Raw genomic sequence first — 27,038 nt, forward strand, 5'->3', positions numbered from 1 at the left:
ATGGGAAATTATTTTGTAATGCGAACAATGGGTCCGCTTTTACCCTGGTCTGTGTGGAGACATACATTTCAGTCAGTATATATAACTGACAATCATTTGCAAATAACACAAAGATATCAGCATCCTGTTTTCCTGAAGTTTGTTTTATTAGTGACGATATAGGTTTGATAGCGGACGGTTATAATAACATTAACCTGATAGGAAAGTGTAGGAGGGGAAACCCCCACCGGTTTAAAACTAGAATACAACAATGATTCTGAGTCACCCTTCTTCTGTTTGACTGCTGCTGACGCACAACTTCCTAGTGAATCTGTGAGCAGGTTGTGCCCTTTTTACACTTTACCGACATAGAACTTTTTTTTCTGACCTTGTTTCATTTGGCTGTTGTTGTTGTTTTAATGTTTTTTAATTATTATTATTCTAATGTACTGTCTGACTTTGAATTGAAACAGTTTGGGTTTCATTTTTGATTAAATTGCATAGTATGTATAATAGTATTTTTTTTTACAATTAATTTAATTTCATATAATTATTTTTTATTATTGCAATATATTTAATTACGAAATTCCGTCTTGTCTTTTTAAAAATAACAATTATTCTGTTTATAATTTAGTTTAGTTTAGAGTTCCAGTTGAAGGTCCATGTTGTGTGGATCCGTTTCGAACCACAGGAGGGGATGCACGAGAAAGACCCTGTAAAGACGAGCGAAAGTGAAGATGGATCACTCGTGTTGCTTTCTGGAATCCAAATATTACAGAGCGAGTAGCCCCGGCGCTGATTGGACCAAATGAACAAGCCTCTTTTGTATTGGCTGTAGGTTTGGGTAACACCGGACTTGATTGGCCCAACGAACTCGACCTACAGACTCAGCCCCACGTCGTGGCTCTCCTCTGCTCTGTACCACACTATCTTTGGCATAACTTACATGCGTGTAAGAATACACTACATTCGTGGAAAAATGGCAGCTGACGAATAGAGAAAAGTGGATCTTCAGTCGGAAAACAGACGGCACTTGTAAGTTTGTTCCTCGGAATCAATCAGGTAGAGTTGAGGAAGAATGTCGCTAGAAGCCGAACGAGCCTGGTTGTGTGGGATTCTCCTTGATAACATGGAGGAAACTGACTCTCGCAGGGTTCACGTTAACGCTGAGGTTAGCCGACCTAGTTATTAGCCAGCAGCGGTTGCTAGCAAATCAGGCAGTCCCAGTTGTCAACATTGGGCCCCGGCTATTACCTGGAACGTCAAAGTGTTCTTGCTGTACATCAGATACGGCGCTCGATAGCCAAGACGCACCATTTTGAAATAGTAACAACAACAGCTGTTTAATTATATCGTAATACATAAAGTCAATTAACCCCCGACGTTACCTCGATGTGTTAGCTAGCTGTTAACAAGCAAGTTGATATTAAAAGGGTGTTGTGAGATGACATAACCAGCCCGATAACAGTGTACGCGGAGGGAGGGGGAAGAAAAACAGAAGAAAGTGTACACTAATATTCGTTTTCAGATATTGGACCACGCTCTCACGTCACGTCAGATATTATAGGGAGCAGTCGGGTCATTGTGTACAACGTAAGCAGTAATGTGGCCCATCACACGGCAGCGGTAGCTTCAGTGGAATCACGTTAGTCATCCAACATGGCTCATTGTACCGTGGCTGAGTTAGCTTCTGTTTTTACTGTGAAAGGTGATTTGACCTGACGACGCGTTACGTCCTGTTCCTTCCCAGCACACGTAGCGCATCAGTTTTTGTTTCCTTGTGACCCAGCTCACTTCATTAGCATCGTACTGGAATCTGGTAAAAGTTGAGTGTCACAGGGTCTGTCCCAGTCCACCAGCACAGGCCGGAACAAAACCCACCCTGTCTCAGCCCTCCTGTTTCCGTGGGGAGTGTCCATTACTGGAATACCTCTCTCGGGAACTGGGGCTGTGGTGGGTTTCACTCCAAGTCCCCTTCTCTGACAGCATCACCAGGTTTCATGTGCTGCAGGTTATTTCCAGAGCTACTTCTCTCTTTGTTTCCAAACGGAACCAAGACTCACAGTTAGACCTGTACTTTCCATTTCACAAAGTACATTGAGAAAACCATCAGTAGCTGCTCTACAGAAAGTCCCAAGCACGTGTAATTACAAGTAGAAACTTGTAAACATGCATAATTATTTGGGGTTGTCCGCAAGCTTAGTTGTGCGTGCTTCAGCTAAAATACCTATCGATAAGTTGAGATACATTTGCAGTAAACCACTTCTTAAATAACTGTATTTCCTGCTTTATTCTTACATCATTGTAAATGTAAATCTATTTGAAGCTACAACTTTTTTTAGACCAAACAACAGAGTTACAGGTGCCATGTTGAGCTCTAGATAATTGTGATTGGCATTTCTCGTTTTCTGATATTTCAGTTACTAAGTGATAATAATTGATAGATTAACTGTGGGGGGAAAATCCTTAATTTCAGCTTTTGTATTATTGACATATACTTTCACATATCTGTTCCCAACTTAATGTTTGAAAATGGTACATTGAATATTCAAGAAGACAAACAGCTACAATCACATACAAAAACTGCAGATTTCTTCACAATTAATCAAATTTCATCTGCATGATCTAGCATCGAAAGCCCTTGTATGTTGTATCATGAGGCTAATGAACAACATTGTAGTTTTGATTCTACTTCATATGCTTGAATGAACTAATCTGTGGAGCGGGTTTGTTGTGTATTTGTGTGAACAGCATTTCATATCAAATATTTTCATGTTTGATATTTTCAGGACAAAACTACAACGGAGCATACTGGGCCGACGTACCGCACCTTGATTGTCATTGTAGAGGTGTCACCATCGGTCATCATTGTTGAAGTGTCTCCACTGGTCACGTGTCACCATGGGAAAAACCCAGCTAAAAGGCAAGTTGTTGTCATTTGATTGTGTTCTCGACTTCTGGTTTTGTTGGCAAAATTGCCAAAAACAGAGTCCTTCTCCATTTGAATTGGGTTTACCTGCTTTCAAAAAACCTGCATACACTCACACAAATTTTGGTGTAAAAGAGATAAACGAGAAAAGACCTTTGTGGCAAAATACAGCTTCATTTCTAAATCATTTTATGATTGTAAATTTGAACATTTTACTGAAGGCATTCATTCATTTGATATTTTTTGTGTCACCAGCTCCAGGTTTTTAACAAATGTTGTCTGACACAAAGTCCCTCAGAAATGTATATTTATCAGTGTTTGTTACATGTATCAACATATGGATTTGTTATTACAATGTAACTGTAATGTTGAGTTCAATGTAGGTTCTTTGCCCTTTCTGATGATTTAATCTAAAAAAAAAAAAGAGTTTGTTTTATGTAGTTTGAATAATTTTTGTATTTCCATACATTTGAAAACATTGTTGTTATCAGCTGTGTCATTTTTAGATCAGAAAGATGGCAAAAAAGACAGACCAGGAAGAACAATTCCACCAACCGGTACAACTCCTGCAACAAATAAAGGTGAACTTTACATTTTGGTATTTTGAGGTGGTATATCTTTTGATTTTCGAGACCTAGTCCCTTATATTACTTTGATTCAATATAATAAGAACTGTTTGACTTCATGGCATCAAGAGAACCCTATAGTAATTTTTCATACTAAAACATTTGCACCATGAATTACCTAAGTTGTTTCGACAACAGGTTTAAGCACCGATTTTTGGTCACATCATACCGATAAAATAAAGGATGCACATCTGAGTGATACTAGTGGACCAGAGAAAGGCTGTAAAAGTGAGCAGGAACTAAGCTTTTTATACTTTATAATGCCACAGTTCATAGATGAGTAGCGGGTTATACTGTGGCATATTGCTTAATTGTGTTTCCTGGATTTTATTTAATAAATTATAAACAAAGTTGCTTGGAATGGCTTTTTTGAATTTTTTTAACTTCTCCAGATGCTTTCACCTGGGAAGAATATCTTAAAGAAACATCATCTATACCGGCTCCACCAAGCTGTTATCGTCAGGTATGTCCTTCTCGATTCATTTCATATTTAGCTGGGGCCAGTTGCATGAAGACAGAAGTGTGCACTGTGTCAAATTGGATGCCTCAGTCAGTCCACTGAAGAGCTGCTTTTGTATTGCAGTCTGAGTTGTGTTTTTAAGTCTGTCCTGTGTTTTTGTTACTGGAGTAGCAGTGGCTCTGTGATTTTTTTTCTTGTAGTGATTAGTTTAATCATTCGAATGTTCTATATTTATGCCTTTATATGCCACACCACTGTAAAAAGTGCACAACTTCACAAATGCACATTCTTCTGTGTCCCGTCTCTGTTCCACTAAATGCTTCCACAGATTGTGTAATAAACATAATTTAAACCAGCCATGTTTTGTGAGGTGTTAACAGTAAAAGTGACTCTTATCTCCAGGCTGGTGTCCCACCCTCCAATGACTTCAAAGTGGGAATGAAGCTGGAAGCCCATGACCCACGCAATTCCACTTCAGTTTGCATTGCCACAGTGATGGGTCTAACTGGGGTTCGTCTGCGTCTCCGTCTGGACGGAAGTGACAACAGCAATGATTTCTGGCGACTGGTGGATTCCTCTGACATTCAGCCCATCGGCACCTGTGAGAAGAATGGAGACATGTTGCAGCCGCCACTGGGTAAGAGAGTCAGGCATGGTGGGATGGAAGAACAATTTTGACGTGACTCATAAGTAGGCTACACTGCTTAGTTGTTGGAACCACAATTTGAAAAAGGCTGCTTGGTGGAGGAACATTTGTTATCATTATTTGGATTCAGAAATGTTTTCTCTGTATCCTTTAGTAAATCTGGAATGTGTAGATATACACTGATTTAAAGAACTTTACGGTCAATTTTTGCAACCTCACAAATTAATAACAGCAGTGCTTCATAAATATCTCACATCTGACATTATCTATGAATTAAAAAAACAACAACAACCCTCTCGAGTCCAGTTAGCATTCTGAAAAAAATTATACTAACGCTGAAAAATAATTTTTTTCTCTTCAACAATGATAGAAATTATCCAACATATCACATGGTGTGTTAATGACAATATATATGGTGTTCTTACATATCATCTCATCTAATTTTAATGAATTCTCTCCTCCAGGATTTCGGATGAATGCGTCCTCATGGCCCATGTTTCTTTTGAGAACCTTGAATGGAGCAGAAATGGCTCCGGCAACAGCCTTTAAAAAGGTACATACTTAAAAAAGCTTTATACTAACATGTCACAATCTTATTAGTAGTGTGTCTATAAGTTACTGCAATGGGCATATTTCTCACATTGTCAGGAGCCTCCGGGGCCCCCCCAGAACAACTTCAAGCCAGGCATGAAGCTGGAGGCTGTGGACAAGAAGAACCCATACCTCATCTGCCCTGCCACCATTGGGGAAGTAAGGGGTGATGAGGTGTTCGTCATGTTCGACGGCTGGAGGGGCGCCTTCGATTACTGGTGCAAGTGTGACTCCCGGGACATCTTTCCTGTGGGCTGGTGCTCCCTCACCAAGCACAGCCTCCAGTCACCAGGCAACAGTGGTGAGTGTTGGCCTGTAGGTGGCAGCACAAGTCTACACATACAGAGGTTTGAGGCAGAAGCTGCTGTTTTTAATCAATGCTTCACGTTCATTAACCACCACCATCCCCATCCCCCCCACACACACTTGCAACAAAAAACTGTAGCCACAGCTATGACATCATAAAGACAATTAGCTTGTTGTCTTTCAGAGTCAAATTTACACAAAGAAAGCCAGAATTATGCCTCTTGATCTTTTTGTGATGTAACACATGTTTGCACATTTCACTGTTTCTGTATTTGAAAGGCACTGAACAGAAGTTTTCAGTCTTACTAAATGTAGCAGTTGTGTTTTTAAATATTGTGCAGGGGTTGGATTGGTTGTTGGTGATTTTGGCTTTAAAGTGCCAGCACCTTCAAATTAAAGTAAGTATGAGTAAAATATTGAGAATTTAAACTTTAAACAACTGGGTTTAAACCAGGAATTGTCAAACTTAGTGATAGGGCACAGTGCTGTGATGTGCTTAAACAGACATTTGAGTATTTTCCTATTTGAGTAAAACTTCCTTTTATCTCTTTCACATTTTGCATCTTTCCATATGCACATTAGTTAATCTTGATGTTAAGAGATGTATTTCTGATCCTGTCACCGTGGCTACACTGTCAAAGACAGTTGGGTTGCTCAGTAACAAGTTCAACCTGGTGTTTTCAACACGGTCCCCTTGATAAACTGCAGTGACATTCAGAGACTTTGGTGTCGTGAGCTGTCAGTGAACAGCTGTGGGAGACATACTGTGCATTGCATGTGAAACTCTGCAGACACAAGAGTCCTGTGGATGTGTGTTTAGGTGGGCGGGATGGAACAGGCAGAATCACAAGAGCGAGGGAGGAAGGAAAGAGGATTTATGTTCCTCACATCATAGCCCTTGTGCATGGAAAAATCTGTATATATAAAAGCTGCTCAGCCATGACTCAACTATGTTTGTGTACAAGACTGGATGGACAATGGGAACATTATCACTGCACACATGACACACTGCTGCTGCTACACTATAAATACATTTACCTGCTCATGTGTGTTTGGGAAAACCACACACACCCTTACTACTCCTCCCCCAACCAATGCTGATCAGTCTGCATACTAAGGCTCCTCCGTCACTGTGGGCTGTGTTTTGAGCTCATGCTGTGTTTTGGTTGAAGATTTATTATTTGGCACTCTGCTGTGCGTGTTGGAATTGTTTAGGAATCGTGAGAACACACAGAAACATAAAAGTATTTACCAGCCCCAGTAAATGGGCTTTCGTCCTGGATTCTGTTCATATAATACTGCGGTTTTATGTAGGTACAGATGTGTGCAATCTTTAACTCTGGAATCATATTCATTTATTTAGCTCAATGAATATGATTCATTTGATACAAAGGACATCACCTCATCCACCATTTGCAGTAATAAGTTGCTCCTGTCCAAGCCCAGTTTGGCACCACTCCATTTCTTTGCTTTAGCCAGCAGCAGCAGTACAGCTCACTGTGATCGTCACCAGGTCAAGAGATACTGTCTCCCTTATTAGCCAAGAGAGACTCCACAGTAAGGACAGAGTTTTAAGCCATTCTTCATTTTTATTATCCTCTCACATTGAACAGATTGAGAACATGTCGGCATTTTCAGTCCAAAGACAGTTTCATCTTTGGAACCAAAACCCACTGCTTGCTCCATGCCAACACTATTTTCCTGTTTTTCATATTCATGGCTGGTTTTAATTCTACTAAATGTGCCAATAAAACTTATTTTTAGTTTTTCCAAGCCACATTCAGTATGATGTTGTGTAAATGACACTTTTATTCACTGTGTTTATGTTGTGATTATAGTTACCCTCCCAAAGAACTTGCAGAGTCTCCCAGTGTCACCCTCCAAGCCCAGCAGGCGTTCCATGCACTCCCCCTACAGGCTCCCCAACCCTCTGCCCCCTCTGCCTGTCAGAAAGGGGGTCCGGGGCCGTCGGCCCAAGAGCGAAACCATCGCTCTTCTTAAAGCTGTGGCAGAAGCAGCGGCTGCCCAGAACGGAGCCATATCTGAAAACACGCAGCTTGTACCTCAGCCTCACAAGAAGAGAGGACCCAAACCCGGAAGCAAGGTGCGACCCTGCTAATACATATTTAAACTGTAGTTTATTCTCACTTTCTGTTTGTTTGTGTGTCTACAAATTAACTTGTGTCTCTTCAGAGAAAGTCCAAGATTCTGCAGGGTCCGACACAGCTGTCCAGCATCCTGGTTCCACAGGAAAGCCCCCCCAGTCTCAACTCAGTGGTTTCAACAGGTAAACTGATTAATTGTTGTTTTCTTCCCTTAATGAGCCATCACATGTTCTGCACTTCATTAAAGATATTAACTGAGAATCTTATCTGTTCAATGTTTGTGTCATTTCAGTGTGTGTATATGTAAATAAGCATGGGAACTGTGGTCCGCACCTGGACAGGAAGCAGATGCAGCATCTGCCTGACCACTTTGGCCCGGGGCCGGTCAACGCTGTGCTCCAGCAGGTGGTCCAGTCATGTGTGGACTGTGCGTACCAGCCCAAAGTCCTGCTCATTGCTCTGCAGACTCACTCAGGAGGAGGAGAGGTTGTCAGAGGTACACACACACACACACAACAGCTATCAGTACAAGTAGCCAGGACATCATAGTGACAGATGATTGATTAAGCACTGAAACGTCTTGTCCTTCTTCACAGTGAGGACAGATGGTGTAGTCCGTGTGGTTAAACTTCCTTCAGCTTCCAGTGCTTCCTTCGTGCTGCGGTTCCTGGAGACGATGTGTCGTCATCTGCAATGTGACAACTTGTTCAGCAGCCAACCGTTCAGCCACTACTCTGCCTATGACAGGAACAAGTCAGGTAATAACTGGCCACCACAAATCAACATTTATTAGTCCTTAAACTAGAACTGAGACATATCGTAGGTAGTTTCACTCAGCCAAGGTTATGTTTTCACCCATCAGTTTGTTTGTTGTTTGTTTGTAAGCACGATTACACAAAAACAACCGAGCGGATTTCCACAACACTCTAGGGGTGATGTGGTTTGGGTCAGGAAATAACCCATAATTCCTGGATCTTGATGAAGAAAACCCTGGTATATTTAGGAAACTGATCATGTGGTGTTTACGGGTGTCCGAATCAGGATTTTTGGGGCAGATTGCCGATCATTTATCGTTTAAAGGAGTATTGACCCTGTTTACGCCTGATTGACATGTGTCGTGGTTGATCCAAGTGGCCATTTATGACTGGAACTCTCTTCCCTGCTCTATATGAAAATATACACTACAGGGCTGGCTCCTACTTAATAAATGTCCATTAATACTGTCTAGTTTTTTCATTTTTTTCCAATTCACCGCACATTAAACTCCTGATGAACACGTACATCACCCTGTTTGCAGAGATGAAATGTGTGACAAGATTTGTTAACTTGTCATAGGCTACATGTTAAAAATGTGTTTTCCCTTGCTTCTGTGTTCTAGTGAAAGAAGAGATGTTGGACGCTCCCTCTCTTGCTCGGGGTAGCAAACGCAGTCTCTCTGGAATCTCTCCACTGTATGCAGCCCCTCTGTCTCCTAAACATTTACGCACAGAAGCTCACGCTTCAGAAGGTACAGCTCAAATTACTAATTCGCTCAGGTGTTTTTTTGTTGCTGATGTCCTGCATGGGTCCACTCTGATGTGATATTGTTTCAGAGGTGAGAAGCTCTTAAAGAATGATTTTTGAATGTCTCTTGTGTTTTGGTCTCTTCAGCAGAGACTCTGCCCCATGAGGAGAATGGCCTGATAAAGGAGCAGCGCTACATGGACTCCGCCTCCAACTCCATGACTCCTCGTCCTCAAACAGTGCGGAGTTCCTCAGAGTACCACTCTCAGGCCAGCAGCCTCTACCATCCAGGCAACAGCACTCCCATGCGCCGCCACTCATCTAACCCCGCAGAGCTCGGCTCCACACAGCCTCTCAGACGAGTTGAAGGTGCAGTAATGATCAGTGGAAGTAGATATAGTTTATGTGCATACTTGCTTCTCCCTCTGATCATCAATGCGAATGCTGTTCTTTGGCAGCAGCCAGCTCCACCACCGGCCCTGAGGCTGCAGCGTCTGATCGGGAGAGTCAGCAGCTGCCCAGTAAAAACCCCTCGTCCTGGACCATTGAGGAGGTCATGCAGTTCGTCAGGGATGCTGACCCCACAGCACTAGCGCCACATGCTGAACTGTTCAGGAAACATGTGAGTTCACTCAACAGCACAACTTGGTTTTCTTTACACCTCTGCACAGGCAACAGCCAGTGGCAGTGGCTATTGGTGCAAACACTGACTAAGACTAAAAGATGAATAGATTTTGTGGTCAAAGCTCAAACATCAACGTCACAGTGATCTCACAAAACCTTTTTTCACATGTGAAAGCCTTATCTTAAGAACGCTTTGAGAGAATATGTGAGTGTAAGTGAAGATCTGTGCCAAATATTAACTGATGGAGGTCATGGCTTCTTGAATATGATATATCCAAAAAAAATTCCGATTTTGACCAGTTGTTCTGAAACTCAGATTAAGTGATCAGATTTCAGTTGTCAAAAATAAAGGTTATGGTAACAAATTTATATGAAAAGACCCAATTAACAAAGAACTAGAATTTTGTCAGGAGGCAGAGGCCGCACAAAATTGGATGGAAGCAGCCGCCTCAAATTTCTTTATGCAGGAAAAAGCCTGTTTACTTACCACAAGAGGAAAGCACAAGTCAACACTACTACAATTGATGTAATCTCCTCCACAATGACAATGTCAAATAATTTACCAATCTTTTGAAGTAGAGAAGTTTTTTATTTCTACGGCAGTACCTGCTCGTACCTGATAAAGGGCTCACAGTGACGGTGGAGATGAAGCCGAGGTGGTAGCAATACAAATCCAAAGAATGAATGAAGATTGCTTCAAGACAGAAGCCTTTTTGACCTGATGTGTGAGAGGGAATAAATGTCAATGAGTCTCAGTAAAATTCACTTTGTGACCCACCAGCTACTGGTCACTTGTGAAGCCCTCAAGAGTATTGGCATCATGCACGCAGAACTTTCAGACTCTATCTTACCTTGTAATTGACCATATGAATAGATGAGAACTATTTTACATCCGCTGGGTCAGCCAGAGGATCACCTACTGTTGGGTTATGCACTGAGTGGAAATTAGAAGATGCAGAACAGAGATTCCCAGACAAACAGAAAGAGCTTGAATCTGAAGATAGGATGACATATTTAAAACCTCCTGAATGATGCAGAATTAGTCCGAGTGAAGCCCTTAAACATGAGTCTTCAATTGACACAGTAACAACTGGTGAGGAAGAGCCAGCCTCCGTTTCTTTAAGCCGTGGAGCTGCAGCTGTCATCACACCCGTCAAGGACAGTGCTGATGAAGAGTCTATATCCATTTCTTCAAGCATTGGAGCTACAGCTGCAATCAGACACATCAATGCTGATGATGTAGGTCGGTGTGAGCTGGAGACAGAGCTCCAGTTTTTGAGGGAGAAAAACAAGATAATCCAAGAAAAAATCGATAGACAGACCTTCAAACAAAGAGGTTATGACCTCACTCCACTGACAGGGTGTGGGGCTGCATCACATTAGTAGTTTCTATTATACAAGCTAGTATTGATTCTGAGATTTTGTAATTGCAGCTATTTTTATACTATTCCTCTAATATAAACTTCATATTAGGGATGAACCGGGTACTAGTTTCTCGCTTAACCACAGTAGAATTCTTAAAGGTGTTTTTAAACACACTGAAAAAGGTCAAACATGACCTCATGCAGTTCACCTGCCACACAAGACGAGATGTAACGTGCAGGCAGGGCCAGGAAATGAGAGTTAAAGTGACAGGACCGATCCAGATTCATGATCTTATAGATTAATAACTAAATACATGTTGATTGTCAGTCTGTGTGAAGAGCGACAGAGATGAGCCGACACACACACGCACTCCTGCAGACAGGAGAGAAGTTCAGGGTTTTCTCTGAAAAGGAGGTTATGCTCATTTGTTCGTTTGATTGTGAGCAATAATACACAAAACAACTGAATGAATTTCCATGAAATTTGGAGGAAGGATTCATAGTTGGTCAGGGAAAAAGGGGGCAGATCTTTAACATTGTTAGATAAGACTTTTTCTGAACATTTTTGCAGTTTTCCCAGAGAGTTAATCATAGATATTGATGAAAAAAATCAGGCCCATTTAGGAGACTGAAATCTGACTGATATGAATGTGTGATTGAATCGACGGGGACTGTTGAGCCTTGGTGGAGGTATGAGCTCTACTGAGGCTTCAGCCACATAACTACTAGTTCATTTAAAAAAACATCAACTCTGCTAGAGATGCTTCAAAATGCTCACGTGGACAGAGATTAAGTTTGAAAATGCTGTTTTTAAATAATGAGATTGTAGTATGGATGTAGGGTATTCATATGAGTGGCTGCTCTGGATTCATTTATCTTCCCTCTCTGTTTCTACAGGAGATTGATGGAAAAGCCCTGATGCTGCTACGGAGCGACATGATCATGAAGTACATGGGTCTGAAGCTGGGGCCTGCACTGAAGTTATGTCACCACATAGAGCGGCTGAAACAAGGCAAAGTGTAACAGGAAGCAGGACACCCCTGTTCCTGCCGGACCCCTGGGCAACAAGCCTCCAAGGAGCCGGCGCTTAGACACTGACTCATGGGGCACGCAGGGACGACACGTTACTCCAGACTCCGCCTCCCGAGACTGACTACATGTTGCACCTTGGTCCAGACTTCCAGAGTGGAGAAGGTGTGCCGTGCTGACACGTTACCTCATCCCCTCATCAGTGAGCGAGAAGCTGTTCAAGTCGAATAGACGCCACTGACGTAATGAAATCCCAAAGGAAAAGAATCCCTGTAGTGTTTACATTGAATAGCACATGTGGACATGTTTTTCCTTTTTTTTTTTTTACACGGATGAAATCTTTTGATCCTGGTTTTGGATCCCCCAAAGATGGAGAATGTTTCTTCTTATATAATGTTTCTATTACTGTTGAATTTCCAATCAACGGATTTTCCAGGACGGGTTGGTAAACTGAAAAAGAATCCATTTCACGTTCTTCCCTCCTCTTTTCTAGAGAATTTGGATGCTCTCGGTCTCCGTGCTGTTGCATAGCTGTTGTGCCACCTGTCTGCCTACACTATGGGTGTATCTCCCTTCCTGAAAAATGCTCACGACAGTGCATTCCACCTCTTTCACTCAGTGCTAGACAGACGTATTCAGATGCTTGGTCATTTTCATGGCGTCATGTATTATTGTGTCTCCGCCTCCCACTGGTCTCTGTGCCGTTCTCGCGCTCTCCGGAGCGTCCATTTCAACAGACAGATCGCAGAGGAAGTGCAAACCCGACATTTCTAAGGGCTTTCTATGTTAAGTTCTTGTGTTTTATTTTGTTTTGGATCAGTCACGATCATGTAAGCTCATTGGTCTCTGCCGGCGGCCTCCGCATCGTCACTTTCGACCGTTACAATCACTGTTAGCAACGAAAACAGATGTGTACAGTTTTATGGGTTTAACCATGAATATCAGCGACAGAATGTACATTTTGTAGAAACGTAATATTTTAAAGAAATCATATACATAAGTTAGAAATGTGAAGATAAAGGGGTGGGGGGGTGGGGTGGGAGGGATATATTTCCAAGTTGATTTCCTTCTGCTTTTTAAAAATTAACGTAGTGCTTTTAGTTCCGATACTCAACCCAGTACTAGAGTCTGCCTTGCTTTACCTACGACATCTCTCAGGTTTACGTGGTCTTTGTTAGTACAAGCTTTTTGTAGCACAATGTTTATAATAAGATACTGAACAGAATTTTCCTGTTATTCCCTTGTGCCATATGATATTCAAACACACGACGGAAGTGCTTTGATCTTCTCCTCTCGCATTGTCTTTAAAAGTACTTGAAAAATGTGTTGAAAAAAGTCACATGTCCAATATGTCACACCAGATAAACAATACATGTTTATGATGTTGTGTATTTTCCTTTTTTTTTATATAAATCAAAGAAAAATGCATGTACGCCATTCTTTGCAGGATTATGCAAAAACTACTTGATGGATTTCCATGTAACTGCCTTATCAATTGGATCGCCCCCTGGTGGCTGGCTACAGTTAGATCATAATCGCAGTTGCCCTCTATCTATGTTGATGGACATAAACTTCACTAAAAAGTCAAAATACACAAATTTTTTCTCATCAATGGCATCTGTGTTTTTAGTTTGTTGTTTTCGCACTGGAGTTTGCTCGAGTGCTCTTTTCTCCCCAGTTGGTTTTAATTTCAAAGCGTGATTACACACAAACAACTTCATAAAAGTCTAATGGAGGGGTGGAGCTAACCAAGGGGAAAACTCATTCCATTCTTGTGCAGATCCAGAAAGGGGAATGATTCCAGGAAACAGAAACTCACTTTCTTTTTCCACATTTTCATCAATTTCTCAGAGAATAACTCATTGACCTTGATGAAAACAAATCAGGCATGTTTAGGGGACTGATGAGTGAGTTAGTGCACTTAGGTGCAGACCCAAGATCTGGATTGAGTGATTTAAATGGGGTTTGATAACGGGACTTTTGCGTTAAGGATGCTTTTTAAAAAGAGGGGAACAAAGTTGATGAATTGTTTTTTATTTTATACCAGTGTTACCAACAGAAGTTCACTCAGGAAACCAGCTGTCCATCTCATAAAAAGCACACACGCTTTGCACAGTGAGAACAGAGCTACATCGAGTCAGAAGAACTCTGCATTTCCATCCCTGAACTCCTCACGTCGGCCGGTGTGACGTTCGTTTTGAAACTTTACCTCTCAGGCGCGAGAAAGAAACCAGACCTGCTCATGTTTACGACAAGAAAAATGACGACTGCAATAAGACTGTCATAACAGTTTGAGAACACTTGAGGCATTGAGGGAAATGATTCTGTTCGATCACGCAGATATGAAGAGGGGTTTGTGTTTCTCGCTCTGAACAGCAACATGAACGTGATGCAGCGTTTTGTGGTGGAAAAGACACATTATTACCAGCAGCATTAATACGAGTCATTTGCACATCGGCACTCTTCATGCTCCAAGCTCTTGTGTTATGTCACTGGCACTTCATGCAGTGTATCTTTGTGTATGTGTGTGTGTGTGTACATGTATGTGTGTGTGGTGAATTCACTGTAAACATGCCTTGGTTTAACACAACATCCAGACATTTTTTCCTCAGCACCTGACCATACACACTTTTTGAAGCACTCGGCTGTAGGCTGCTGAGACCTTCACCCAGCGTGAGAAGCCTCCTCCTCCTCCTCTCTCAGAGGACGGTGAAATCAGGTGAATACAAACATTTTGTCTTTTTTACAGCTGATTCTTATCTGAGCGAATCCGAGTGACTTCTGACACATCAAACTTCAGGTAGAAAACTTCATGAAGAAAAGGCAGACATGGAAATGTAGACCTTGGACATTTTAGTTCACTTCAATATAAAAAAAACACACAAACTGTACAGTGAGCAAACATTGAACTGCCAATAGTTCAACAGCTTCTTCTCCCACGTCTGAACTGAAACAACAGCTGCTGCAGGAGACGGACACTGACATCCTTTCACACTTTGTCTCCTAACTGACCATCAGGTATTTACACATGTTGTATAAATAAAGGTTGTACAAACAATAAATTAAGGTCCTGTACAACATTGTCAAACTAGTTCACGGTGGAGAAAAGAGCTTTGACATCAGTCAAAGAAAGATGCACTGTTCCTCCTAAGTTACATCAACATAAATAAGAAATGGTATAAAGTGGAGCTTCATGTGGTTTTCCACCTCCTCTCTCTTCATGCAGACAGTCTGCATATGGCTGTTATTAGTTCCTGGCCTGTAAATCACAGATTTTCATAAATGCTGTAAATCACAAAGGGGCAACAGTCTGAGCAGAAAAGGTTGGACACCCTGTAACTTTTCAAACTAAACTAAGACAAAGTGCACTCAGTAGGAAAACTCAAGGGACACACGACAACACGCTCCACATTCACTACTCTGATCGTTATCATGGGACAGTTTAAAAAAAAACACTGTGCTGCACAAATCAATCAAAATGACAATTAACTACTTGGAACAAAAGTTTTACACCAACATGTTTGATAAAGGGGGGATGGAGTCTCTCCCGTACTGTTTCTAACACACACTTTCACAAATATATGAACAGTATTTTCTCTCAACATTACTTCTTCTGTCCCCTTCTACTTCATCTCAGATTTTAAATTGGTTTTAATCAGTCCACAAGCTTCACTTAATAAGTTAGAGGAGAGAGCAGGGGATTACAGTGCTTTATACACTTGCTGTGAGGCAAATTCATCCAGCAACTGGAACAAAACAAAACTTTCCAGAAACATTTTACTCATATTTAGGCAGTTGTTTAAATCTGAAAACAATTAAGACATCCCTTTTTTCCCTGCTGTTCCACAAAGTAAGAATGTGTTTTGTTGCAACAGTTGCCAGCGCTCATTTTAACATGGCCTCTCCAAGTCCTTATTAACCTGTCACGCTAAAAACCCTCAGCCAATCAAAGAGGACCAAATCGCTCCGACGAGCTACTGATGATTACTTTGAGAATTTCCGACGATTGCGCACAGTTTACCCGTCTGGGTCGCGTCCTGCCAGTGGATTCCGATCTGCTCCGAGCGGCAAGAACGTCAGTGCACTTAAAGAAAAATGACACATGGAGACAAACCATGAGGCGAAATGGAAAAATGGAACCCATGTGTCTTTGTTGTAATTATAAAGTCAGAACTGTTCTTTCACATCTCAGATTTATAAAGAGAAACTCCAAAGCTTGGCAGAGAGCCCATTAAGCTGCCACACAGGAAAAAAAGGGTTGTGGCTGAGGGGAACACTGTGGAGCAGTGCATTACAGAGCGACACAGCAGTGTGCTCTGGAACCTCTGCGTCGTGCTGTCAGACATTCATGAGCCGCACCTTCAGAAGCAGCCAAACTCAGAGCTTTGATTGGACGTTTAAGTGTGTGAGATTGATCACCGATGTCCCTGCATGTGTTTTATGTTACTCGGGAGGGAGGGATCACCGGAGAGAGGCAAGGCAATTAATCCCCCTCTGCCGAGCGCTCTCACTTCCTGGGCAGCAGCGCCGCAAGTCGCTGCTTCTTGATGGGGAGGAAGTGGATCTCCTGCGAGCTGACCTTCTTCAATTTGATAGCTCTGTTTTTAGGGACCTTTTTCAGAGGGTCGTTGGGGTCGTGCTGTTCTCCCTGGGACGCCGACGGCACGCCGTAGAGCTGCTGCAGAGACGGCCCCTTGCTGCCGTCCCGCTTGATGGAGAAGTTCTTGGTGGAGACTCCTGAGAGACCTTTTATCTTCCCGCACAGGATGGCAGGGATGGCGTCCTTCACAGAGACGATGACCTTGGCCGTCTGTGAGGTGCTGACGACCTCGAGGTTTCCTGCCCCCCCGAGCGACGCCTCCTGACCCAGGGAGCCCGGCCCACCGGAGCTGCTGTCCACCACCCACTTGTGCTGCCGGGTGAACTCCAGCGAGGCCAGACTGCCCAGGAGTTTGGAATCTAAACTCTGAGTGCATTCAACAGACAGTGAAGTACCACTTGTGTCCTGACTGGACTGGAAAGCTAATTCTCTGTCTCGTCCACTGGAGTTGCACGACTGAACACACTTTTTCCTCACACCAGGCACTGACAAGTCAAGCACACTGTCCTGCTGAAAGATGGGGAACTCCTGTTTTGGCTCAACTGGACATGCCCTGATGGACAGATCTAACACCTGTCCTTCTTCTACAGGAAGTGAGGACAGGGACACATGTTGTGGCTGCAACAGGGGCACGTATCTGCTTGACAACACCGAAGGAGAGGTAGTGTCTTTTGGTGAAGTCTGAGTACTTTTACTCACTGTGCAAACTGGTTTTGTCATGTTCCCCTTTAAATCCTCAGTCTGAGGGACAGGGATGGGGATGGGGAGTGGGATGGGCAGAGGCACTGGCAGAGGGATGATGACGGGGTAGGGGACGAGAAGTGTGGCAGGAGGGACCAATGGGGCCAGAGGGGAGGTGTAGGGAGGTGTGAGCGGAGGGAGGGGGAAGAAGGGAGAGCCTGGTGACTGACAGGTGGAGGAGCCGGCCTGTGAAGAGAAGAGGTCCTGTAAGATGGCAGCAAAAGCTGGATTCTGGAGGAGAGAGAGCAGGTTAGCATCCTGCGTCTGTCCTGCTGACTTCTGGTCAACAGCTGGAGGTAAAGCAAACGTCAAAGGATTCTGACAGAGGATGCTGTTGTGGAGCGGCAGCTGCGGACAGTTAGCACTCTGAGGAATGACAGAGGGACTCATGTGCTGGAGGACCTGCTGATCCAGGACCAGGGGAAGGGAAACAGGGCTTTGGCTTGTTATCAGGTACGGTGCTGCCCCCATTTGGCTGAGCTGGGAGCCGGCTGCTCCGGCCATCTGGAGGTGAATGGGCAGCATCAGTGGGCTCTCTCCCAGACACAGCGGGTGCAGCACAGTTGTGGAAACTTTCAGCGACACGCCTCCTGGAGCTTCGGCGGTGGGAGTCACCACCGACGGTGCAGTAGGCTCCACCAGGCTAGAGAGGCCTCCTTTGGTCAGTCCTGAGTCACCGGGAGCGAGTGCCGTCGCTCCATCGTCCACTTTGCAACGGACTTCTCTTCCTCTGACCTCTGCGCTGCACTTGTCAGTCTGCGGCTGTGTCGTGGGTCCAGACACATCACTGCTGCCCTCCATAATTCAGCTTGAACAGTCGCTCAAAATATTCATCAAGTGCTACTGATGAGTCTCATCCATATTCTCCAAAGCAGTCCTGAAACAGAGGAAAACACACTGTTTGGTCGTGTCAGCTATTCACTCTGACATGGACACACACACACACACACACAGACATACCTAAGTGTACACAGTATAAGAGTTGAGGGGAATTTGTCCTCCGAGTATTTGAAGGACATGTTCTCTATGTTGTGTTTAACACAGCTCAAGAAGAACAACAGCTGGAGAACTGAAATAAGAAATCAAACAATGGTTTTAGATTCAGCACTATCGCTTTATGCCTTTCAATGGTTCTAATGAAAAATTCTTTCAAATGGAAAAAGGCAGTAAAATGATTGGTAACGCTGCAAAAAACCTTGGATCCTACATTTCCCACAATGCAGCTTAGTAAATCATTTAAACATATTTGAAGCACCACAGCTCTATTGTGCATTTTTATTTTGTGGCCTTCTGTTAAAATTGCTGTGATCGCCCAGTCCTGATGACATCACTTCAACATCATAAAGGTCATTTTCTCAGACTTGACAAATCTCCTCTAGAGCGGGGGGGGGTTTCACAGGTTGTCAGGAACTCCCCAGTACAATTGGTTCAGAGTGACCCTTTAAATAAATAATGTTAGATAGAAGAGAAGGGTCCACTTCCACTACAGCTTTTCCCACTGTAGGAAAAATGTAAACCTACTGGTGAATTGTATTATTTTTACCTCATTGCTCAGCACAAACTAATAAGTATATAAGAGTATAAGAGTGAGGATGATGTTGGAGTATAATACAGACGGCAGAGTCTTTGTACAAGAAATTGAGACCTCGGATATGAATGAGATTTTGTGCTCTTCAATTAAGGTTACAAAATAAAAATAAGTGACCCTTTTTTTTTTTTTACAGACTTAGTTTACTGGCAGGGCCAATCAGATTCCAGTGCCCCCTGGCCCCGCCCCTGGTTTATTTAAACCCCCTGAGCTGCAGCATTGACATAGAGAAGGAACAGGAAAAGGCATCATTATCATTGAGCACCCATCCATCTATTCATTTGATCTACCATCCTAGGAGAGCATGCCGGTCGTCCTTGGGCTTTTATCACCCCACTGTGTGTTTGCAGACACCTCCACACAACACGTGTCCCGCCTGCACTGGCTGTCAACCCTCATCCATCCGTAGTGAGGAAAGTCCCTCGGGGGCCTAAAGGTACAATGTGTCCCGTGTCAGCGAGGTCAATTATTCATCCTGATGGAGGCACCGAGGATAATGTTCAGGTCTTGCGAAGGGGCCACAGCTTTAAATAAATAACCGAAAACATAAAGGTGGGCCCGCACTGCCTGGCCTTTTTTAATTGAACAACTCAATTAAATGCAAACACACACATACACAATTCCAATTTTGTAGAAAAAAGCGTGACACTTTAGCTTTCTCCTCCCAGCAGCCTTCATGTGGTGTTGGGTTGCCTCAGTGAGCAGCAGCCCTCTCTCCCCCCACCCCCCAGGCTGGGTTTATATCTTTGAGCAGCATAGATGGGACATTGTAATAAGGCTCTGATGGATTACACTGAGGATTCTGGAGCCAGATGGGCGACCGATAACCTAGTCCCCGTTTGACACATGGGGAGGGACCCACCTTGGGAATAAAAAAACCCCCACAACAACCCAATTGAAAATTACTATGTATCGAAAGTATCTCTTCATCTTTCCCTGACACAGCATAGAGCTGACTGGTTTTTATGGTTCAAAGAGGACGCTGCTTTGTCCTATAGATTGTCATAAATATGAACAGTTCCAAAAAAATTAAGCCAAATCATTTAATCCCCCCCTGGTGGCTAGCTCAAAATAAGTGATAAACCCCCCCTCCTCAATGTTAGCTGCATGGAGCACACTAAAAAAAGTAGATGTCAGATACATTTTTCTCTAAGATGGTCTCTGTCGTTTTAATTAGTTTGGTTTCATTCAAGGTTCAGTGTGTAATATTTAGGTGAAAGGGGACTATTGGCAGAAATGTTCTATAAAATAATCCTAGTGATGTTATCACTAGGGTGTTTAATCTAAATGGTACTAATTGTTGTTTTCTTTACCCTAAAATGGACTCTATATATTTACATTCTACGGAGCCCGCCATGTTTTTTACAGTAACCCAGAGTGGACAAACTAAACACCTTTTGAGTTTTTATGACAACAAAACAACAGTGTCTCTTTCCTTTTTGTAAGGGGAGGTAGAGGTGGGGTGTAATCAGCTGTAACATTCAACCTCACCACTAGATGTCACTAAATTCTACAAACTGAACCTTTAAATGTTGGATGCAGCATGATGGACAGCTGAGAGTGACTCATGATCAGATGTATTGGAAGGACCTTGAAACCGCAGGTCGATTGGTGACGAGTGAAGGAGACTTGGTCCTCACATCAGACCAGACAATGAGGACTTGGACAAATTGTTGACACAAAAATAGAAACAAAGGCTTGAACACACATCAGTCTCACACACGTATACTGCACAATTGCACGGGCAACACTATTACAAAAGATATTTACTCCTCTAAGTGTAGACAAGTAATTTTTCTATCTTATTTGGTTCTCTAGAAAAAGGATATTTTGATCTAATGTCCTAAAATTAAGACTTTGAATGGGACATAGGGTTGATTCTATTTTTCTACTGTGGACATTCCAGGAAGTTTGAGGCTACACATTTCCTGCTCGATAACACGGTCATGAGGTCTGTGGCACGATGAAGCCTCACTGACCAAAATGAAAGAAGTCTTTCTTGGTTAAGAATCCCCCACTGTCACAAACTGTAATGGTTTGGCCCGAGAGAGCACGAAGCGAGGGAAAATAACCCAGATAGTGCGCTCCCTTTAATTGTGCCCTGTCGGGTGAAACATCTTATTTATGTGTTTTTTTTTAAGACGGAAGAAATAAAAATGATGTAAGTGGGCGTTTCTCTGAGCCTTCACATCAGATGACCTGACGCCGGGCACAACACAAAGCAGCTGCCTGCTCCACCTCCTCTGCACTTGGATCATGTGAGCACAAACTCACAGAGTTGAAGAAAAGAAGGAAGTTTAAACAGCCGAGTGTGGACTGAGCCAAGGTACATAGAGACCCTGCTCATCTTTTTTCCTGTTACATTATTTCTCGGTGGTGTTGCTTTGTCTCCATGTTATCACAGAGAAGGAAGGTCACAGAGCCGGGTCACATGATGGGTATCAAAAATTAACTCTTTGATTCCTGCTGATGAGTCATTTCAACCAATGTCTTGGGTTGTTTCTTTTTTACTTTATTTGGTTCTTCTTACTTTGTTAATCTGTTAATCCCTAACTTCATTATGCAGCTCAATGGCAACACAGGAGGAATTAAGGACTCATTGAGCTCAGTAGCCACATAGCACTTTACATTTGAAAAATGTTACTCCTGTTACTTCTGAAATGTTATTCCGGGTAATGTATCGTTTCTTCATATGTGCTGTATTATATTCTTTTGTTTACCGATGAAAGGTAAGCATCCAGACTATAGATAGGATCAGAAAATCTAAGCTTTATAGGGAACATATTAATCTTCCTAAATCCAGTTTGTCACCACTGTTATAGAACCTCATTTCAACATGATGATAGAGTTAGTAGAGGATAGAAATAGCATCAGCCTAATGTAGTTTTCATTATATGAGCTAATGTAAGAAGCACGCAACACAAACAAACGTACGCACAGTCCTTTTTCAAACTGGGATAAAAGCAGCCACACATCTGAGGCCGTTCCATCATCTGTTAGAGGTTTGTGTTCACTCACCAGTAACAGCTAATTGAGTAAATAGGCAAGAGGAGACCTAACAGGGAGCCAAATAAAATCCCTCCCCTGTCCCTGTTGCTGTAATGATTTCCACATTTCAGTTTTTTTGGTTTCCTTGCCTCATTGGTGGAATGTTCGTCGTATTAAGACAACAGCACGGAGGAAAAAACAACAACAAAGCCTTTTACTTAAATCGCATTAAAACCAACGCCTAACAGGGACTGGTCTCTTTCTTTCTTCGCTCCTTCCTTGTCGTAGGTTTAATCTGAGCGTTCTAAGCGGTGGGGGATGGATGGAGCGCCGCTGATGATCTAAAGGTCATCGCTCTCGACGCCCCCTCCGCTCCAGTAGCCAATTACATCTCATTAGAGAGACACAGGGAGACTCGTCATGAGCTTCACGTCCTTGGACTGATGCACACTCTATTCTCACATCAGTGCAAATTATCTCCTGTTATTCACCCGCCGCTCCCTCCAGCTGATCTCCTGCATGCCACACGGAAACTCAAGATATGACGGATCATCTCACAATTCGGACTCGTCCAGCTGTAATAACCCTGGAGTGTGTAACAGACAGTCTGTGGAGTCCAGTGTGCCATCGAGGAATATAGCCAACGATGTGTTAGAACTAGAGATGAAACCATTTGAAACTTCTGTGTCATGATCACAGCAGCCGGAACATGTTTACGACTGTATTGTCAATAGAAGTAGAAATATAGCACCATGTCATAAATGTGCAACACTTACATTGCCGATACGGGATCAACCAAATCACCACGGCAACTACGGCCACTACTGATTGAAACAGAACAAATAACCGTGAGGAGTTTGACCACGTTCATCCCCAGTTCCACCATGGGTCTGCATCACATGGCCCAGTGCTGTTGTGTGAACTCTACAGCTGCTTGTCACACACTGAACACAAAGGACAATCAGACCTGATATTAGAACCACGTTCAGTTAGAATAAGAGTGTGAACAGGATGTGGGTGTGTCCATGGAAGATAAGTTGTTCTTTTTTGATATCACTGCTGGTATAGTTTCTTACATTTGTGGTTTGGCAGCTGTGCACATGTGTCAGGACACAAACACAACACGCCAGAGGCTGGAACAACAACAGGAGCCTGAACGCAACAGGCACAGTTATTCTGGGAATGTCTGTCCTCACTCCTTTACTGACGGAGACAGCACAGACACACAGATACACAGACACACAGACACACAGACACACAGACACACAGACACACAGACACACAGACAGACAGACAGACAGACAGACAGACAGACAGACAGACAAATGACAGATAGACAGAAACACAGATAGATAGATAGATAGATAGGCAAAAGACAGACAGACAGATAAACAGACAGACAGTCATATAGGGAGACAGACAGGGAGACACTTACAGTCAGACACACACAGACCAACAGACAGACACAAACACAATATATCTCTCTCTCCATGAAAGGGGGGATGAGAAGAGAGAGGGGGGGTGATAGGAGGGATGCTGTGCGCGCGCCCCGTGCACGCGCTCGTCTCCTCACATCACACGGTGATGCGGTGAGGGCGCGTGAGCCTCCGCTGCCATTAGCAACAGGATTAAAACCCGTCTCGCGCTGAATCACATCCTGTTATTTGAAAAGTTCCGTCACATGTTCCCGGTGATGTTAGAGACGCGTCGGCACCGGGAGCTTTGATCCCGGCAGCAGCAGCTCCTCCACCGTGACGCTGCGGAAAGGAGGTGAAGCGGCTGTTCCACCAGGGCCGCTAGCTTCACCCCCCCGGTACCCTGCGTGCTAACGGCACCGGGAGGGAACAGCCAGCGGAGGAGCAGCCTCGTCCCTGCCGCTTCACCTCCTTCCCTTTAAACCTCCTCCTCCTCCTTCTTCTTCTGCCATTCAGTCCCCAGCGAGCAGCGACGTGTTCTCACCTGTGAAGCCGAGCCGCGGCCCAGCAGCCTCCCGGAGCCCGGCGCCGTCCCTCCGCTGCCGAGGAATGAGAACCGGAGAAAAAAAGAAAAGAAATGAGATAAGGCTGCTTATTTATCTGCTGCGCGCGGCCGCGACTCCAGACCCCGTCCTGCTGACTCCGGAGCCAGCTGCGCGCGCACCTCCGTCACCGGGTCCTCCCCCCTCCCCCCTCCCCTCCCCCTTCACACAGACAGATGGAAAATAATTATTTCCATTTAACAATTAAATGAAATACGGCTGTATTTCTAAACATGAGAACAACTTTAACAATTTAACAACACCGTATTAACCATTTAAATACATCTAAATATAAAAGAGGAACACATACAATTTGATTAAATATGTTTTTTTTATCATTTTATTTAAATTGTGAGTTTATTTCATGTCAAGACTTTACAATGGTCCTGAAGTGCAAATAACGTCGACAAATCAAATAGACATAGCAACAAATAAATAACCCTAGCAGTGTATTGTTATTTGTTGTTGTGTATTATGATATGTTGTTTGTCACTTGCTGGTTTTCAGGGTCAATGCAATAATTGTCCAAAAACCAAACCTGGTGGAGATTGGTTGACCCCAGTATCACCTTGGTACCCGCTACCTTCCTGTTACGTTTGAATATAACAAGTCAGAATCAGAATCAGGTATGTTTGCACATACAGGAAATTGCCTTGGTGTCATTGGTGCACTGAAGATAAAACAACAATATAAAAAACAACAATATATAAGGAATAGAATAAAATAGAATAAAGTATATACAGTAGCAGAGGACTGTACAGAGATAAAACACATCATAGAGGTAAAGACTGGGTTTCATTCTTTCATTTGAAACACTATCTCTACACAGACTGATCCTGGTGACGGGCGGATGACGGAGGCAGAGAGAAAAGGAGTTCGGCAGCTGGAGATGAGAGTGTGGCAGCGACAGACCCTGGTGAGCAGGATCCCCTGGGTCTCCATATCAGTCCCCTACAGCCTCAGGCACAGCCTCAGGGGCCCCGGGGGCCTCTCATTGTTCCGAGGGGACACTGTTTAATGCACTGTAATGAGCCCCACAATATGCCCTGGTGGCATGGTGCTGACTCTGGTTCCTCTTTCTCTGTCCCTTCCCCCACCCTGTGCACCGTCAGTGTTACTCATATAAAGAGGTACATGTTCTGTTCTCATAATGTACCAAAGTCCGACCCATAGATATTCATGTCACTGGCATCATGATTTGTCAGTACCAATTTATTCGGTATGGATCAGATGCAGTTCGGTGATTTTGGGTGAAACAAAGAAAAACATGTCACTAAAATGATTGATTGAATCTATATGTTAAGCTGCTGGTCCATTTACATGGACTGGACACATTCACCCCATATTACAACCCCACTCCACGCTGTGCATTCAGGGAATGTGTGGTAATGATTGCGGTGGGGCGAAGACCCTGTCCAGGGTTGGAAAATAATTATACAAATTCAACAAAAAGATTTAATTTAACACAGATTCATTCAGGGGCCTTGAAACATGTGAGCAAATCAGCCGAGGTTTGATGTGCTTGAACAGTGAGAGAGAGGAGATCTGCTCAAGCAACATCTACGTATGTCTGTGTCTGGTCATATCGGTTAAATACATTGTTATTATTCTTAAAGATATTGCACGACTAAATCCCACCAAATTTGACAAAGCACTATAGACCCTTAACAATACACACACCCAGTGTGAAGCTGATAAGATGAACGATTTTTGACATTCAGTGTGTAGAATTAGTTGGTAGATAAATGATAAAAAGAAGGGACGAAATAAAAAATTATATAAGTCTAAAAAGGAAATAATTAATTGTAAATAAAGTTACTGTCTGCTGCCTATATACATCAAAGTTGGACTTGGTTGATCACTATAAAAAAAGTGTGCAGCTGCAGTGCTCAGAAGCCGTGTGTTCTTTTGAAGGTATTTACTTACCTTTGTCTGCGTTCTTCATAACGAGTCGATGATAAAAAGCCATGTTGGCCCGATATTTGCTTTTAAGGCCTATACAATATCGACAGCGCTGTCTGGGAGCCAGGGGGCAAATAACGACACAAAGGCTGCTGTACAACCCAAAGACAAACACTGGGAGAAAGACATGTCTGTAGTTAACCACCATCAAAGCTTACCACACAATTCCTCATGGTTAGGTGCCAGAGAGTGGACGATAAATCATTATTATCATTTATTCTACCGCTGGGACACATTACACACATTGCACTTGTCACACATGTCGTGCGTTTGGCTTCAGAGCAACAATAGTAGATTTCTGCACCACCTACTGCTCCGAACAAGCCATCCAGTCTCCAGTGTTAATTGAGGTCAGGGTTCACGGTCAGTGTGCCGTTTGATGGTTGTCCAACAGGCCCGAGCTTTGTTTACCTCCTTCTCCCCTTCACACACAGTCTGCGCTCAGTGGACATGTACCGACTGAGAACAAGGCGTTTCTGTCTGTCGCAGGTCCCAATGACATTAGCCAGAGCTGTGAGGGAATTCACATTGACTTTGGTGTTTGAGCGTGACCATGAACCCGAGATAACATCGGCAGGAAGTGACATGTGCATGAGAGATGCTAGAGGGAAAAAATCCTAGTTGTGTAAAGCACAGGCAAGAACACAAAGGGGTCTAATATAAATGTACACTCAATTTGCATAAAATCTTCCAGCAGACATCCTCATGTGTATTTAGCTAAAGAACACCCTCTAGTGTTAGTTCTGTGGTGAGAGCCCACAGCTTTCTGCACAAAACCACAGGACCCTGCAGCCTGAGGGGGGGGGGGGGGGGGTTGTAGAGCATTTCTCAAAACCCTGCAGGTGTTTCATTGTTATCTTATTCTGTTGGAAACTTCACCATGTGTCGGTGTCTAAGTCCTTAACTGGATTTATCTCCTCTATTTTATAATTCTACCATCCTGAGGCAAAACCTTTTATCATCTCGGTTTGCTATAAAAT

At 43.3% G+C, this 27,038-nt stretch overlaps 2 protein-coding genes across 3 annotated transcripts; one reads left to right on the plus strand and one right to left on the minus strand.

Annotated features, from left to right (window-relative positions):
• The first annotated feature begins 940 nt into the window (after positions 1-940).
• LOC133010879 (sex comb on midleg-like protein 2) lies at positions 941-13,180 on the plus strand. Of its 2 annotated transcripts, none has more exons than XM_061078530.1 (15): positions 941-1,014; positions 2,769-2,902; positions 3,415-3,489; positions 3,927-3,997; positions 4,397-4,631; positions 5,105-5,193; positions 5,289-5,532; positions 7,376-7,641; positions 7,731-7,824; positions 7,935-8,138; positions 8,239-8,400; positions 9,021-9,149; positions 9,293-9,514; positions 9,604-9,767; positions 12,031-13,180. In XM_061078530.1, the coding sequence occupies exons 2-15, from the start codon at positions 2,881-2,883 to the stop codon at positions 12,154-12,156; spliced, it is 2,103 nt and encodes a 700-aa protein (XP_060934513.1). In that variant the 5' UTR covers positions 941-1,014; positions 2,769-2,880; the 3' UTR covers positions 12,157-13,180. The 2 variants fall into 2 exon arrangements, with proteins under 2 accessions (XP_060934513.1, XP_060934514.1); XM_061078531.1 differs by having other exon boundaries at positions 9,607-9,767.
• Positions 13,181-16,593: 3,413 nt separating this feature from the next.
• On the minus strand, positions 16,594-24,089 carry zmp:0000001174 (retinoic acid-induced protein 2). Its single transcript, XM_061078543.1, has 2 exons — positions 24,039-24,089; positions 16,594-18,380 (listed from the first exon to the last, which is right to left on the minus strand). Exon 2 carries the CDS (start codon positions 18,302-18,304, stop codon positions 16,670-16,672), a length of 1,635 nt encoding a protein of 544 aa, XP_060934526.1. The 5' UTR covers positions 18,305-18,380; positions 24,039-24,089; the 3' UTR covers positions 16,594-16,669.
• Positions 24,090-27,038: the final 2,949 nt, after the last annotated feature.

Source organism: Limanda limanda, chromosome 9 (assembly GCF_963576545.1).
Source record: "Limanda limanda chromosome 9, fLimLim1.1, whole genome shotgun sequence".
NCBI classification, from domain to species: Eukaryota; Metazoa; Chordata; class Actinopteri; order Pleuronectiformes; family Pleuronectidae; genus Limanda; species Limanda limanda.